This window comes from Phaethon lepturus, unplaced genomic scaffold, assembly GCF_000687285.1.
Source record: "Phaethon lepturus isolate BGI_N335 unplaced genomic scaffold, ASM68728v1 scaffold7065, whole genome shotgun sequence".
NCBI lineage: Eukaryota > Metazoa > Chordata > Aves > Phaethontiformes > Phaethontidae > Phaethon > Phaethon lepturus.
The window spans coordinates 44919-62219 of NW_010538271.1; the positions used below are offsets into that span (position 1 = coordinate 44919).

Genomic DNA, 17301 nt, shown 5'->3' on the forward strand with positions numbered 1-17301 from the left:
GCCCCGCCCCCGCGGGGCCGCAGGCCCTGCCAGGAGCCGGCCCCAGCGCGGGCTGCCCACGGGGTCGCAACCTCCTTCGGGCACCCCCCTGCTCCGGCGTGGGGCCCTCCCCGGGTGCGGGTGCAGATCTGCTCCCCATGGAGCTCCATGGCCGCAGGGGCACAGCCGGCCTCACTGTGGGCTTCAGGGGAACCTCTACTCCAGCACCTGGAGCACTTCCTCCCCCTCCTTCTGCACTGACCTTGGTGTCTGCAGAGTTGTTCCAACAATTCCAACAACGTTCATATTCTTACTCGTCCTTCTGGCTGCAATTGCTCAGTTTTATTTTTTCCCCATCTTATACATGTTTTCTCAGAGGCGCGTGGTAGCGCTGATGGCGGTGGTATGTCGCTGATGGGCTTGGTCTTGGCCAGCAGCACGTCTGTCTTGGAGCTGGCTGGCATTGGTTCTATTGAACATGGAAGAAGCTTCTAGCAGCTTCTCACAGAAGCTACCCCTGTAGGTCCCCCCTACCAAAGCCTTGCCACACAAACCCAGTACAGACAGCAAGTATTGTAATGGGAGTTCAGAATATTCCACAAGGAAAATCATGGTAAAACATCAGACTAGGAGTTACAAACACCATCCATGTTGTAAAGACAAGAGAGGCAAAGGCACCAAAGGACCTGATGGCACAGAAACAGGCAAGAGTGGCTTTGTCTGTGTGGAAGTCCTGTAACTCACAGCTTTGCAAACTCACTGTGTAGAGAGAAGCAGAGCAGACAACTTTTACGTTTAAACAGAAGTGTAGATACTAGAGAGCCAAGGACAAGAACGTTAAGTCCAGGTATACAGGTACCTCACAGGACAGATACAGTTGTTTGCTGAGCAGCCACTAAAGTATTTGCTGTCAGAGTATTTGAAGTGGATGTTAAAGTCTCTGGCCCAGAGACTTACCTCTCAGCTGTATCAAGAATGGAACATAACACTAACCCAGTCCAGGCGCTTCTCTTTCTTCATATGCTTTTTACAATGAGTAAAGAATATGTACAGTCTGCATGTGTAGTTTGGAAATAGTTGCTGTGGTGTAACGTATTTGAAATGCCAGCAGACTGCAAGGCAGTGTAGAAGGTTCAGCTGATGCTTTTGCTCTGTGCTTGTTACCAGCACCTTGCCAGCTGAACTTGCTGATGATTTTGCCTCTCTAGAATTTCCTTTCTCAGGGGAGAAATGGGTTCAGTTGCTGCTTTCTCCAAACCGTCATCCACTCCGTAGCATTCAGAATAGGGAAGCAGCCATTAGGATGAGACAAATACATCCACATGCTCTCAGTTATTGAGGGGATCTGGGAAGGAGATTGCATTGCCCTGTTAGTGACCTGAAATTCTGTCACATCCATGACCAAATACTTCTTCCAAACTCTTCTTCTAGGTTGTCTGGCTTAAGGTCAGGAATTTCTAGGTTGTGGAGTTATTTGTCTTTCTGTATAGCTTACTGTATGTTATGTGAATGATGCAACCTCTAATCTACAGCTGTTGCTGTGAGGTTTTTCCTGTCTAGAGAGTTCACAAATTGATTATTCTGTTGGTGGACATCAGACTTCAGATCATAGTATGTGGAAGGCATGGGATGGAAATCCTGTTATTCTGGGCAAACAGATACTTGCATGCCTGCGACCAGCTGCAGGAAAAGCTGAATGGACGGCAGTGTTGGCATGTGTCCTTCCCATCTCCAAGGGCATTGTGTGCATGGCGTTAAAGCTGGGCTAATGAGTTAAAGCTGTACAAGCCCAACTGCTCTGATATGAGCTACCTTTACAGAGGAAATCTTGAGTTTTAACCTGAATGTGACTCCCATTTATTTTTCTTTCAGCTTGATAAATTAATTTCACAGTTAACTATGCAAAGCTCTTAGGAAATATCTCACAATGAAATTTCACAACTGGCCTCTTCCAACTGCAATTCCTTTGGCTTTGGAGTGGTTTTGGAGTTTCATCTTATAAGACGTTGTGAAATCAACTTTTTTACTTGGAACCAACCGCTGTGGTGATGGTCACTGAAAGATATTTCAAGTCATCTTTTACTGGGTTGAGGCTTTGTTTTCGGAAAGGTTGAATCAGCTGATCTCCTTGTTACAGGATAGAATAGAGAAGCACCAAGAGTACCAAGTCAGAGCATAGTTTCCTCATACACCTTTTTGCTTTCCAGGTCCATAACGTTCATGGAGCATTCAATGCCTTGGAGGGAGCAGACAAACTCAGCTCAAATCGTATGTATTCTTGGTGATTACAGGTCTTAGCCACTCTCTGCAGGAGGGAAAACAGGGTCATTCATGCAACACTGGTGTATCCAGAAGTCTTTAATTTGCCTCTTTAGCCAAAATCATGCAGACGTTGCTGACTGACATTTGCATTTTCTCCAGCACCATAAAGAAGGCTTAGCCTAAAAGGTCCTCTGCAGCCTTTCTGCAGCCTGGACATTGTTTCCAGCTCTGTTACGACAGACTCAGAATTACTGAGTTTTTAATCTATATCCTATTCCTATAGCTTCCCTTTGTTGCTGTCACCACCACCAGAACTTTTCCTTGTTCTCGTATTGCACGTTAGCTCTTACCTTAAGTTCTACCCTGTGGCTGGAAAGATAGACGTTTTCATTGCCCTTCTTTATGACCAGCAACACAAAAAGAAATTTCCAGTGCATGCTACAATTCAGCACAGTTTTTGTCCTTCAAGTGTTCAGGCTACCACAGGATATCAGTCTTGTCCACTTCTTGGAACAACATTTCTACGGCTGTTCCTGAAGCTAGACAATTGTGTTTGGTTTTTTGGTTGTTTTTTTTTTCCCTCCAGGAGCCAGATGTCATTGTGTTACACTTGACCAAAGGATCCTGCAGAGAAATAATTTAGAATTCTGTTTCAGCAGACAAAAAAAATGGCACAAGCGATTTAAATAATGAAAAAAATAAATCAATAGTTGTTAAGCAACAGTAGGAGAAGGAAGAAGAGAAAGAAAGATCAATGGGTGCACAAGAAATGAGACTACACACGTTGTGATGCCTCAGCTTTTTCTGTTGATGAGCTGCAGCTCTAAGCCTAGCTAGTTCTTGATTTAACCAGAACAGCTTTTTGTGGTGCTGATAGGTCTTATCATTTATAGTTGCAAGCAGTCAGGAAGATTCAAGTGACCCAATTCATCTCCATGGGTTGTGGTACTACAGAAGTCTTAGAACGCTGGGCAGGTTCTGGTGTCATCCAACTACCTTACAAAGTTTTGTACAAAGGACATAAATGTAGGATGTGAAATTGTCACTTTGTCACAGAACCTGAGATAAGGAGGAGGGAGGTAGCTTTTCTGTGACTTACTTTAGTTGATTTTGCACATTTACTTTGAAATGTTGTGTAGGCTGTGATTCCTTTCTTTGAATGCTAAAGTATACTTTCCTTTCCTTTCCTGACCACAGCTCTTGCATCTCATGATTACATACTGAAGATAGTCCCGACGGTGTACGAAGACATGAGTGGCAAGCAGCGATACTCATACCAATATACTGTAGCAAATAAGGTAAAGCAGCAGGTAGTTCTCAGAGAAGCTCCTCATTGCAGCCCAGTGGATGCATGGAGGATCTTCAGTCCTCATTCCTCCTCCCTCTTGCTCCTGTGCTCTGCAGCCATGTACGTTTGTTTGTAGGTGAGCAGTAGCCTCTGCTGGGAGGAGGAGGAACTGAAGCTCTTCAGAGTGGGGCTTTCTGTTGCTCCTGGTCCTGGTGTTTACCAGGGTTGGGACTGTGAGGGCTTGTCAGAGCAGGTGGTGGTATGGTTTTAATTCTAGAGAAAGGTATTCTTGCTCCTGACTTTCTCATATGTCAGTTTAACTGATCTGGATTTCTATAAATTGTGTGGAAGGTTTTTACATGCTGCAGGAGCTCTTGTTATTTGTGTCAAGATGCATCTGGATTGGAAACCGCAATCCAGCTGAACATACGAAACAGCACTTACACGTGGTTTTATTAATAAAACAGTCTCAGTTGTGATGGATGTATCAGACAAGTTAGCAGGTTTTTAGCTTTTTACAAACATTGGTTTCAGATATGAAGACACTGAACCTGCAGCAGCAAATAAGTACTGGTTGACTGTTTCACAGTGCCTACTTTATTATAGTGGATTATGATAGTTATTGTAGCTTTATAAGTCTTTAATTTACATTAAATGTGAAGTTATTTGTATCTTAGTAACACGATGCATTGAACTTAAAAATTAAATAGAGCCTTTTTTTTTTTTAAAGGTAAAAAGCCTTTTTCAATTTAAAATTATTTGCCAGTCAAGTGCTACATAAAAGTCCAGAATCCATTTATAATATCTAATTACCGTTAGTTTATCATAACTGAGAATCAAGCATGCACTCTCATGGACTAGTTCTCAGATTAACGTTCCTGTCTTTTTGGCTTGCTTGTACAGTGTGTCCCAATGATTTGGATGTCTCCCTCTATTCAGATTACAACGTATTTGTTCTGCTTAATGTCACAACTGTTGTTCTGATAAGACTGTTGCGACGCAACTTGCGAAAGTAATTTGGAAAATAGACAGCAGGAGCTTTTGACACTTCTGTGAGCACGGTTGCAAATTGGGGCGTTTTGCCAAGACTGACTCATTAGGGCAGGATTGCTGGTGGGGAAAAGGGGAGAGGAAGGAAAAAATGAGGTCAGTTCTGTCAAAATTGAAGTGCACAGAAACAGTGCTGCCTCTTGCGTTTTCTTCTCATTAAAAATAAAAATTCTCTTATCGGTGCTTTAGTCCTTGACTCCCATACTGATTGGTGAGAAACAGAAATGAGAAGCCATTGGAATAGTCTGGCACAGATTGACCAGTAGGAAGAGATGAATAGAGTCTTAAGTGTGGACTGTCTCCTCTCCCCTTTTACCTCCTAGACCCTGTGTTTTCTCGCTTCCCCAGATAGCCACTGTCCCAAGATATGCTGCAGAACTTCTGCAATAGGAGCCCTGAAAATATTATGACTAGGGCCTTCAGCTGCATTCTGCTTCTCTTGTCGTCCATGGAAAAAAAGCTAAATAGAGGAAAATTTGGGATTTATGTGATTAATGAAGGAGACAGCAGCTGTTTCACTAGCTTCCTCTGAGTTCACAGAGAGTAAGGTTATTTTCTTCTGGATCATGCTTGTCCTATTGCTTTCTTCATCTTTCTGAAGTATTTGAGGTTGTCTTTGCCTCTGGGTGAAGGAGAATTAAAACAGAAGAGGTCATCTGAGTTGGCAGGCATGTCATAGGGCTAAAGAAGGGAAGAGCAGCTAGGTAAAGAGGCAGTGTGTGTGCCATGCCAGTGCTGATGGTGCTCAGAATCACGGAATCATTAAGGTTGAAAAAGACCTTCAAGATTATCAAGTCCAGCCATTGACCCAACACCACCATGCCCACTAAACCATATCCTGAAGTGCCATGTCCACACGTTTTTTGAACACTTCCAGTGACAGTGACTCCACCACCTCCCTGGGCAGCCTGTTCCAATGCTTGACCACTCCTTTGGTAAAGAAATTTTTCCTAATATCCAATCTCAACCTCCCCTGGCGCAACTTGAGGCCATTTCCTCTCGTCCTATTGCTAGTTACTTAGGAGAAGAGACCAACACCCACCTCACCACAACCCCCTTTCAGGTAGTTGTAGAAAGCAATAAGGTCTCCCCTCAGCCTCCTCTCTCCAGACTGAACAACCCCAGTTCCTCATTAGATTGCTGAGTCCCCAGCCTGCTTTTCTTTGATTTGTCTTCAGTCTGTCAAGATAATATGCCCTGATCCTTGAAAATTGATATATATCCACTGAGAGCACAGACAAAATATTAGCTCATCAAGATGTGAGTTTTGATACTAAGTTGATGTTAGTAACTGTTCTACATTGGCTTTGTGCAGTACGTCTTTTGGGTTGTTGTCCTGTGGCTGATTGATTGCACTGTACCTGGTATTAAAGAAACTGATTAAATTATCACTGGCAATCTGAAGATGTCTCTCCTGAATCAGCTTGGAATTTTTTTTTTATCTTTGCCAATATTTTTCTGTCTACAATTTCATTTTAGCTTTCAGCATGATTTTTAGACGTGGTTTAAACATGGCTCTACATGATTCATACTGAGTGGGCAAAGCACTCACATTGTTGGACCCAGTGTGAAGGGGGCCCTACAGGCAGGAGCTGCTGCTTGCTGTTCTGAGTGCATGGACAAGAAGGGATTTTTCAGGTTCTTGCAAACTAAATTCCATTTGTTTGATGAATATCCCAGAATACGATTTAGATGCTGACAGTATGAAAACTTCACCTGCAACCACTTAGAGACTGCTTGTATTTAAAAAGAGTAGGTCTAAGGTAGATGAATCAATTACAACCTTTCTATTTACTTCTGTAACTTTGAATGAAGGTGAGACTAAGTACCATCACTCTCTGTTCTCAGCTATATCATTATCAGACAGTAAAGAACTTATTTTCCGATTTAATAAGGAAGAGGGATGGGCAGTCATACAGGAATCAACTGTTTGCTGCTTTTAGTCTGATCAGTAGTACAAAACAGTGGGGTAAGGACCAGATGCACAGAAGCAGTTTTATTGCAGATGCTCTGTCTGGAATGAGATTGCTCATGTTTTCTGCCATTTTTCTCCCACTTTCTTTTCTAGGAGTATGTAGCCTACAGTCACACCGGCCGCATTATCCCAGCTATCTGGTTTCGTTACGATTTGAGCCCCATCACAGTGAAATACACAGAGAGGCGACAGCCTTTGTACAGGTTTATCACATCGGTGAGTTACTCTAAACCTCTAATTCTCCTTTCTCCTGCCTGCTTTCCATTTCTCTTCTGAGCCTTTCTTGTCTAGAATAATTGAGTTTCTGCTTCAGCACAGTGTGACATGATTGAAATAAAGCAGTACATCAGCACAATTGTACTGAAGTGTAAGTGAGGTAACTGGTAAGCCCAGTGCTCTGACAATTTGATTTAATAGCTAGGCACAAGAAGAAAGAAAATTATCCTATTCCAGAAGTGCCAAACTCTGTCTAGGCAGGATAGGCACTATTGCAGCATGTCAGAAACTTGGAAGTAAAACCAATGTGGTATGCAGTAAAGCATGCTGCAATAAACCGTCTCTCTAATGATGAGATCTAACTTGCAGAGAAAGCAGGGCAGTTGTTTTACTCAGTGCTGCTGCTTGGCTTAATATGGGTATGCCAGTTCCAGACATTTACTCCTGGGTAGAAGCAGGAAGGAGCTGCACTATCAAATTCCAGATGTGTTTTCCTGACAAGTTATATTTTGATCTATACAGATAACATCCTGCAGTACTGATCTCAGCATCTATAAGAAAGCTGTACTGTCCAAACTGGTAGTTAGGCAAAGAGCTATTTAAAGATCTTCCAGAGCTTTAAAAAATGTGTCCTGAAGGAGTTGGCTTAAAATTTAAGCTGCAGTCTGCTGTGCCAGTGGGGCATGGTGGAATGTGAAGTAGTTGATAAATTGGTTGGAATGAAGACCTCAGTTTTTTATTATTAAACTGTTTGAATATTTTAATTGGAAGTAACATAAACAGTGTGGCTGTGTTGCACTTAAGATTTTTGATTTTGCAGCTTCTGATAAACACCAAGTTCCTTTCACTTAACTTCAGAAATGCATGTGATCTCTAGGATACACAAATACCAAGAGAAAGGGGATTGAAGTAAAATCTAACTTTCGTGGTTTAAGACCTGCTCTTCTTAGCACATCTGTTTGGTTTCAAAACATAATCCTAAAAAAAGGTCAAACATCAGCATTTTATGACTTGGCATCTCATATTGCCTCTACGTTTTTTTTTTCCCTAACAGTATGCTCTCATAAGTTTCTTATGCATCTTGTTGGGGCTGAGGGAGCGGAGGTGTTTTTAATGGGAAACAGTGTTTGGAAATGATTGATACCTGGCATTATTCTTTGTCACGTCCATTGCTAGCATTGATTTACTGCTGATATGCCATTGTATGCATATAAATAGCATCTTTGTTGAATGTGATACCATGCTTCAGAGTTTACATAAGGAGTCCACAACAGAGGCTTTCCTCACTGGTTGCCACAATGACCTTTTGGATTTGAGATGGCCCCAGCTAGAATTTTGCCCCATCCTGTTTGTAAAGTTAGCCAGGCATGTGCTGGCTGCTAGACTGCTGAGGAAGAGTTTTACAATTTATTTTTGTCTACTTTGTTTGGTCTTATAAATGGCTATAGTCTCAAGCAGCTCACTTGGGGCCATTCTACTTGAATGTCCTTCCTGTGGAGACGTGTGGATGACACTGATGTCTGCAGTAGCTGTTATGCAGTATGTCAGACAGGTATGCCAGGCCATTGTCAGATGTGTTGCAGATGCTATATCGTGGCTATCAGTCTGGACCATCTGGCTCTGGTACAGATGACCTGCCCTTGCTCTCATTTAGGCTAGGAGTGTTTTATGGTAGGGCAGCCTTGGCTGTGTATGTGCTACACTTAAAGCTATACAGCGTTCAGCGTGGCATTGAAAAGGTTGGAGGGGAGGAGCAGTGCTGCAGAGGATCAAAACACTTTTTGTCCTAGGTTTCCTTGCCCTGTTTTGATGACATGATTGGTTCTGTTGTCCTTTCCACTGCTTTAGCCCCTTCCTGTATCTCCAGCATGGCCTTTTGCATCACCGTTGCTCTGGAGACCAGTTAGTGATGATCGGCACTGGGCTGAGGTCCAGGCAGAGATTGTGCTGGGGCAACTGGAGTCATTGCCAAATGGGGCTGGCCATGGAAAGCATCAGCTTTTTCTGAGCAGCAGCTGCTTAATTTAAAAGCCACAAGAGGGGCTCTGGGGTAGGGAGATGATCACCTGCAACTCCTTTTAGTTTTCCATGGGTGCCCAGCTTGTTTACTAGGGCACCTATGTGGCTTTCAGTAAATTTAAACGTGTCCCAGGAGTGGGGGTGAATCTTGTGGGCTTGTGAGAGGGGTGTTGGCTTTTCAGCAGGGAGCCAAAGGAATCTCATTCTGCCAGTGGGAAGATTATCTGATGCTCTTTGTTAGTAACAAGTTTGCCCCCGAAAAACTTCAGAGCCACTAAGAGCAACATTATTGCACCATAGCAGTGCTCCCAGGTCTTCTGTGTTCCCAACAGACCTGCTCTAACTCCTTGGGTTTTTGTGGTATGAAAAATTATCCTAGTTTTCTGCACTATGTGAGAGGTGCTTCCTGAGCAGGACTAAAGGTATTGGTTTAGCATAGATTTTACTTTACATGTCACGCTTTAAAATACTCAGTACTAAATTAGATTTTGTATTGCTTGTGGGTCAGTACTGCCACTGTGACTGGGCTGTGAATTTGCCACAGATCCTGGGGCTAACCAGAGACACTTGGCATAGTGTTAAACACAGTAGTTTTTGCCTGTTAAACAGTACTGCTTAAAATCAAGGCATCTCCCCATAAATAGAAGCCATTCATGGCCTCGTGGTTGAGGTTATGGAGCAAGGGAGAGAGTTTCACTGCTGAAAATTTATGAGTTCCTGTAAGTGGCCAAACTGAAAGAAGGTTTTATCATAAGGTCAGTCTAGCAGCTGGGAGCGGAGAGCAGGCAGAAAACAAGACAAAGTTCTGGTGAAGCATTCAAAATCCAAAGAAAAGAATAGAATTTTTTTCATTATATGAGAGAACTCATCTGCCCTCTAGGTATAGAAAAAAAGGAAACTGGAAATAATGGGGGGGAAAATGGTTGCAGGTAGAATTATTTCAGCCATGGGACCTGTTACCAACAGGTATCATAGACTCAGTCCTGTGGCATTTTTAAAACCAAGATAGTGTTGCTCTACAAGATGCGCTGCAGGTCAGCCAGAAATCTCTTGGGTGGAATTCCAGAGCTTACCTTACCAGGAATTACCTGCGGGTCCTACTGGTCCCCTCTGTCCTTTAAAAGGAATTTTCAGATTTTAAGCCATCCCAGAGTCAGGTACCTGACACTTGCCTTTCTGCCATCGTGCTTGCAGCTTTGCCCCCTCCTACATATCCACTCGTGTTTTCCTTTAGACTTCATCCTGCATCCCAGCCACTATTCTATAACCATATTCTGTTCAAAATCCTCACATGTACCCCACATGGCATGGTCTCTTACTGCTGTAATTATTACATTTCTATATTTCTTTTCCTTTCTTCTTTAATGGTTGGGCCTGAGTCAAACTGTAACCTCAGGGAGCCAAATGCAGATCATTCCCAGTATACTCCATTAAATGTAAAGAAGTGCATGATGCCTAACTTCCTTCAGTGCTGCTAAGGAGCAACACCACATACATATTAGAACTGTGATGATAAAGAAACACAGTGGGTGCAGCTTCTGTGCTGACCTAGAGACCAACACTGGTGCTGCTTTTCTTTTTATCACAACAAAACAAGAGGGCTGTGTGCGTGCTGGGAGGCAGGCTCCAAGCAAATGCCAGGTGTGTGTGACTCATAAACCTTCAGCAGTACAGAGCTGTGCAGATGAATATATATTTTTTTCTATTCCTCACCTCCTTGCACTGCTGCACTGAAATCAGATTTTCCTACCATATGATGCAAAATCTTAGTGTTGGACAGTTTTTCTGTTGTTTGCGGTGTAGCATCTCCTGTCAGCTGAGCTGCTGTGGACTGAAATAACCCAACTCCATTGCGGTCATTTTCCCTGAAAAGTCACCCTGCGTCATGCTCTGAGGGATAGCAAGGAGGGGGATGCAGGGAGCCGGAGCTGGACTTGTCCCCTAAAAATACTAACTTTGGCTCAGTTAGGTTGGCGCTCTGGGTTTTGAAGCCTTTATCTGCTGGAATGCCAGCTGTCTTGCAAAAGCCATGTTTACTGCAGCTCGTCATTTCACCAAGGTCACTAAATGCATATATCCAGTTATAAATACGCATGTAAATGAGTGCTTTATTTCTTGCTGCCTTCGCTCACCATTACTGAACTGTTTGTTCTGTTGCCACTGCTAACTCCCTGCTGAGCTGAACAGTGCGCTATGTGACTCTCTTGTCTGTAGCTTTGCCCATGGGGTGTAGTGCTGTGTGGGAGGAGAGACATGGCACAGTAGGTCTGGTGTGGCACCAGATCCCTTCTGTGTCAGTTGTATTGCATTTCCCTGATACCCTGCTACATTGGCGTACTGATTTGGGGTTCCTCTCTCTCTTGGCTTCTAGGTCACAGCCAAATCCCCCTTTTCCTAGGCAGGCCCTTCTCAGGAGATAAGCTCTGTATCTTGTCCCCTTCTTACTGACTCGGTATTCTTAGAGCCACCTAATCCTAGGAGACGTAAAAGACCAAATAAAGAGCATCACAGTTGCAAAGTAAAAAATGTGGGAGTTAGGAAATGTCAGGACCTGTGTAATTATAACTTGGTTGCTAAACGTTATTAGGTTACATTTATTGTGTATCATACTTTCCATGTGAACCCTGCCTTGTGCAGTGCGCGGGCTGGGGTGGCAGCCTGTGAGCAGCGTTTCTTCCCATCCTATGGTATTTGACTACTAGCAGGTCGTTTGTCTTAACCAGATCCTGAGTACAAGTCATATGTTTCCACAAGGACTCTGACAGCACTGTTGTCATGCTATTGAACCTTCAAATGTGTTTTCCATCACAGTTTCCCTGGGAGGCAAGTTTGGCATTGTCCCCATTTCATAGATAAGGGAATCATAGCCGTGTGTTGCAAAGTCTGTAACTGGTGCCCTTGATTTCGGGTGCTCCACGCCAAGGTACCTTTGGTTTGACATGTCAGAATACTTTCGCGTTTTTCTAGCACTTGAGACCTGAAGTAGCCTGTTATGCTAATCAGGAGATTAATTTTTTCCCTAACTCTGTTCTTGAAAATGATTATGTGTTTTTACTGTTGTTTAAATAATTCAACACGAGACGTCTTGCATGGAAAACTTTGGCCCACAAAGAGTTAAGCTGGCAGTGCTTTTGTAAGCAGCCCTTGTAATGGAAAGTGTTAGACAGACATAGCTGTAGGTGTCACTGGTAGCTAGGTTCCTCTGTTAGTCACTGTCCTTCACATGCTATTTAAGTGTCTTGCCTGTTTGCAAATGTTGTATCTTGTGAAATAGGGGAAAGACTACAAGGCCGTAGTATTTGTAATAGAAAACAGTAGTAGGAAGATATGAGCAACACAGAACTTCTAGAAAGTTTTGTTAGGTGGAGTTTAGTGCAGAAAGGAACAGCATTCATGCTGTAGGCTCCTAGGAGCTGGGATTTACAATTAGCTCAGGCTATGATGAGTTCAGGATAGCAGTAAGTTATTCCACTGTAGGGAACGGTTTTCCTGAATGATTGTCATGTAATTATGTCCCCAGTACTGTTACCCAGTTCTTACTATGCTTCCAGGAAATACTCTAGCAGTAGGCAATAATATCCTTCCCCCTAGTTTCAAGCTGTGTAAAAGTTTCCCTCATCACTGACAAACCTGTTTCCTCTCTCCGTACATTTCAGATATGTGCCATCATTGGAGGAACATTTACTGTAGCTGGGATCCTCGACTCCTGCATTTTCACAGCATCAGAGGCCTGGAAGAAGATCCAGCTGGGGAAAATGCAGTAGCTGTGAAACTCTACCCTAGTCTCCAAGGACATGAGCAAAGATTGAGAAATCTACCACTACCTGTTTTTGTCTTTATTTTCTATTTGATTGAATCAGTAAGTTTTTCTCTAATCAGGCTGTTCAGTGAAGACATCGTCAACAAATCAAAGAAATCTCCATGCATTTCAGGACTCTGAGAATGAAAAAGCAATGGAATCAGGGAGTGGATTTCAATTCTCTCTCCCCCCAAAGAGAGGTTGAAATGCCATATATGAAATACACTGTCAGATCTAAGTAAGGATAACAGTCTGTTCTCTGGGAGGTTCCTGGGGCAGTGTACAAACTAGGTAGTAGATTGCAAAGAGCTGAGCTGTATTGTGGCACTTTTTGGAATTTGTTGGATTTGCATGATTAGACAATCGACTTCTGTATAAGGAAAAATTATACATTAGGAAGAAATTCCACCTGTGGTGCCAAAAAGGTGATGTATCTGTTGATGAGGAATGGAAAGTGTTAGTCCCCGTAGCAAACTTTAGAGACAGAGGGCAGAAATAACGTCAAGAAATACTTTGTGCTTTTATTGAAAGCTCTTTTGTTCAGATATGACCTTTCTAATGAAATGAGCAAACAAGAAGAGGAAGCCTTCCCCCAGCTATCTTTTTCTGGGTAATCTGTGATCCAGGCAGCGGAGGGCCTTTCTTTTACTCTGGATGTAAAAGTGGTTTCATTTCTTCCCAGAAACTGAATATCCAGTCTTGTGTTTACAGGTGGCATGAAGTAAAAACCAAACTGAGCAACACAGTTTTATGTGGCCTTTGCTTTGAAAGGGAATAGTTGTATTTACAGCATTAGCTTTTATTCTTTCTTACGTTTTTTAAACACAGACCACCCAACAGTCTGGATTCTGCACTTCTACTTTGTTGTTGTTGTTGTTGTTGTTATTTTGAAAAGGGGTTGTATATTCTGTGTGTTCAGAAAAATGGTGCAGTCTTCTGGGTGGATGATGAGCACAGCTTACTGTCTTGCTTTGTGTGTGCATATTGAATACACCTGTCAAACACAGGAAGTCTGTCTTTTCAGGGTTTAAGGTGCCTCCCTTTTCCTTTTAAAATTCAGTCAGGCATCTTTACTGAGCCCTAGGCTGACACCGTTCACCCACAGGTACGCCAGTAGCAGCGTAGGCATTCCCACAAGGTGGCCCCTGCTAATGGTTGTTTTGTTTTATTCCTTAAAATGGTACCTGAGCTTCCATGCCCATTCATTCAAGCCTTGTCTTCTGGGGCCTCCAAAAAATGGAGGCGTGAGGGGAAGACTACTGCCAGGGGTGGCTTGCATGTAATGGTAGACATGAGTTCACTAAAATTAGACCAATATCCACCAGCGCATTTTCCATAGCCTCCTAAATGTTCCGTGAGTAGTAACAGTCTCTGCATGCTTTGTAAACGTCTGAGCTGAGAATACACAAATTTTAAGTGTTCCAGGATGGATAAAAATCATAGAATAAAACCCTTGAACTCAACCAATGCTGTAAATACTAAGACGGGTGCAGGATTTCTCTTGGATATTATCTGCTATCCACTGCCCTTTCCTGGAGGCAAAAGTATCGAAACATTGTGCTGTAATAATATGAATCTTTGAATATTCAGTGTTAATGCTAGAGTCAGATGCATTTCAGAAGTATTCCTAATACGTGTCTGGTGAAATTGTCTCATTGCTTTGGAAGTAGGGAAGGTAGCCAGTTTTATCCACACACCAAAAAGCAACAGCCAGCCACCCTCCCTCCCCCTGCCGTCCTCTGCCCTGTAGTAACTTTGGACAAATTACAGCATTGGAATATTTTCCCTGTTCTTATTATGGACTGATTGCTATTACTTTAGGTGTAAACTGGATTGTGTAACTTCCTGTATCTGTTAATGTATGGATAGATTTTATACATTTTTTTCCATTTACAAAAATCAACTTGAAAATGAGATGCTTGTCTTCATTTCGGTGCGTGCGTCCCTGTGCCCATGAGCAGTACCCACTGGATGGCAGCAGCTGCCTGGTGGGAGCTGGGATTTTCCATTGCAGTTGCTTCTCTTGCTGGCTGCAGGATTTCCTCTAATCTGCTGTGACCAGCTGAAGCTTACAGCAAAAATGCCCTAATTTTTCCTCTTGAATTTGTTGAGTCTTTGCTCACCGGTTGTGAACCCAGTGGATGACAAGGATATCATTTTTAATATCTTAGCAGTGCAAGCTCCTTCTCCTGAGCTGTGCAAGAGAAGATCTTTCTAGCGTGATGGATTGTACTGTTTGTTTTCTGAATTTTCTTCCCCGGTACAATTTCTTTCACACAAACATGCAAAGCTGGTTGCAGATTCCTTGTGTCCCCTGGTGTGTTATTTCTGCCCTTCTCCCCATCCTCTGTCTGAATTAAACACTGCCTTTTGTGCAGTCCAGGCCAGTTCTCTAAAACAGACCAGTGAAATTGTTTGGCTTTTTTTGGATGTAACAGATGCATACTTCAGTGTGACTGCTTTCTCTGCCAAAATGTCCACTGCAATAACCTAATAAATCACATTTTCTTGCTAGATGTGGAAACCAAATCATTCTGAACTTTTCACAAAACTCTGCTGAAGAAGCAGTCCGCACCTTAGTTCTCTAAACCAGGTCTAAGCATTTGACTACTGCCAAGCCAAGACTACCTTCTGGGTCTGCCGTAAGTTGCAGCGAGCTTGTCCTTCAGTCATGGCTGGCCTGGGTCATGTAATGATGCTGTATCACGTGTTTACAGAAGAATCTGCTCTTCATGTCTCCAAATGTGAAAGCAAGGTAGTTACTGTTACAGCAGTCCTGCCCTGTGTATACGTCTCTCCTTAGATTTCACTTTTATTTCCAAACACTTTCTAGAGACAAAATGAGCTTAGTTATGCTTTTAAACGTTAAATAAGAATAATTTCAAGCCATAGTGGAAGGAAAAACCGTCAGTCATAGGTGTTCATACATATTCCTGACTTTGCTCTTTCAAGTCAGTATTTTGACGGAAGTATTTGTGGTTTTCTAAGGCAGACATCCCTTTAGGAAGTAAAATATTTAGAACTTGTATATATCCCAGTTTAAGTAAGTCCCTCTCAAGTGACACTCCATCATACTGTGAGAACCTGTGGCGTAGGATGCTTTGCAGTGATGGAGTTAAAATTTTTAGCGCTAGGGAAAGCTGTGCTTAGGTATATTCTAGGCAGTCTGTGGACTGCTGAAGATTATTTTTTAAGAAAAAATGGAAGTGGGGAAAGAAAAAATTGGAAGACATGCATTTGTGAATGTTTGATTTATCAAATACTTGGATCCAACTACTGCTCTGTAATAAGTGAAATCTGCCGTGTAGGTGGTAATGTCTGTAGTTAATTTCTGAATATTTCTCATTTAAAGTTGTTTCTTATTTTTGTGATACACAAACTGTTGGGCTGAAAATGACTGCGATGAGTATCTGCTTTAGAATAGTTGTTTGAAGTTTCAGATGAAATATGTCAATGAGGTATTTCTCAATAGTCCTTGGAAGAAGGGAGACAGCGGCAGGGGAGGGAGGACGTAGTCCTATAGTATGTTATGGCAATGTTTAAAGCACAGTTTTACAGTGGAGATTATTAAGGAATTCTGGCATTTCTCTCAATTTGTTAATAAAATATTAGTCTTTTTAGTTCTATAATTAAAAATAAAACTGTTGTGTTTTGATTGGCTTCTTGTTGCACTACTATTGCAAAATCAATCTAAAAGAGCTTTTTTCTTTTGTTTTTAATTATTTCTGCAAACTAAGCGTTATCACGCAGTGAAATCGCTGTAAGCCAGGTCACTGTGTAGAAAGTTAACATGAGACTCTTTTGTAATCGGCACTGAGTCATGGCTGGACATTCAGTGCTTGGTTTTGAACGGTACCAAGTGTCCTAACGTCCCATTTTTTTAATGAGAGGTGAGTGGACTGTGCTTGGCACTTGCTGGGTTTGGCTTTAGTCACTGTGCCACTTAGTATATAAAATAACCTGGTTTTTGTGTCATACCCCCCTTTAATTTCCTTTTAGCCTTGCTTCACAAAGTATTTAGAAATAAGTGTCTGAGGCAATTATTAAAGATTAAATAGTAAAAGGTTACAACACGGTGAATTTGGGCACTATATATCTGTACCATATTAAGAAACCAATTCCTTTTTAAGTTCTGGTATTGCTACTTATGTTGGTGTCTGCTGTACAACATCTTCCTGAAGGAAGAGATCCTCCCTGCTTCCAGTTAACTTCAAGTATAGATTGGAACTCAGATTTCCAGAAGTGACAGGATGGTGCTGGAGTTTCCTTACTCTGCACAAAAGACGAGTAAAGGCACGGGGAAAGGCGTTTGTCCAACTCGCAGCCTGCTCCATCTCCATTGTCCGGAAACTTTTCCAGCCTATTATTAAAAACCAAAAACCAGTCAAGTGTCAGTACTGCTGCTCACCCCATTGATTGGTTCATTTCTACCACCAACAGGTTCTGCCATAAATAATTTTCCTTGAGAATAAATTAATCTGTGTCCTGAAAAAAAATTATTAGCACCCAATCTACCTCCAATGCAAGCAAGGTAAGTTAGTTTGCAGAGGTGGGGATGCAGGTGACAGCACCCACAGGCACAGGAGCAGGGTCTGGGCTGAGGAATTTGAATTTGGCAGAAGCCCCAGGAACGTGGTCTCCCTTTTGGTTGAGGGACGTAGGCTTTCTGAGCTGGGCTGGAGAGGAGGAAGCTGGCCGGAGGGGCAGGACTGG

General features: G+C 42.6%; 1 protein-coding gene across 1 annotated transcript in view; it reads left to right on the forward strand.

Annotated features, from left to right (window-relative positions):
• The window catches only part of ERGIC1 (endoplasmic reticulum-golgi intermediate compartment (ERGIC) 1), a 37057-nt gene extending 23626 nt beyond the window's left edge, over positions 1-13431 (forward strand). Inside the window, exons 7-10 of the mRNA XM_010286737.1 lie at positions 2187-2247; positions 3439-3539; positions 6648-6770; positions 12446-13431. Coding sequence (XP_010285039.1) covers positions 2187-2247; positions 3439-3539; positions 6648-6770; positions 12446-12553 — 393 coding nt within the window. The 3' untranslated portion in view covers positions 12554-13431. The remainder of the gene's footprint in view (positions 1-2186; positions 2248-3438; positions 3540-6647; positions 6771-12445) is intronic.
• Positions 13432-17301: the final 3870 nt, after the last annotated feature.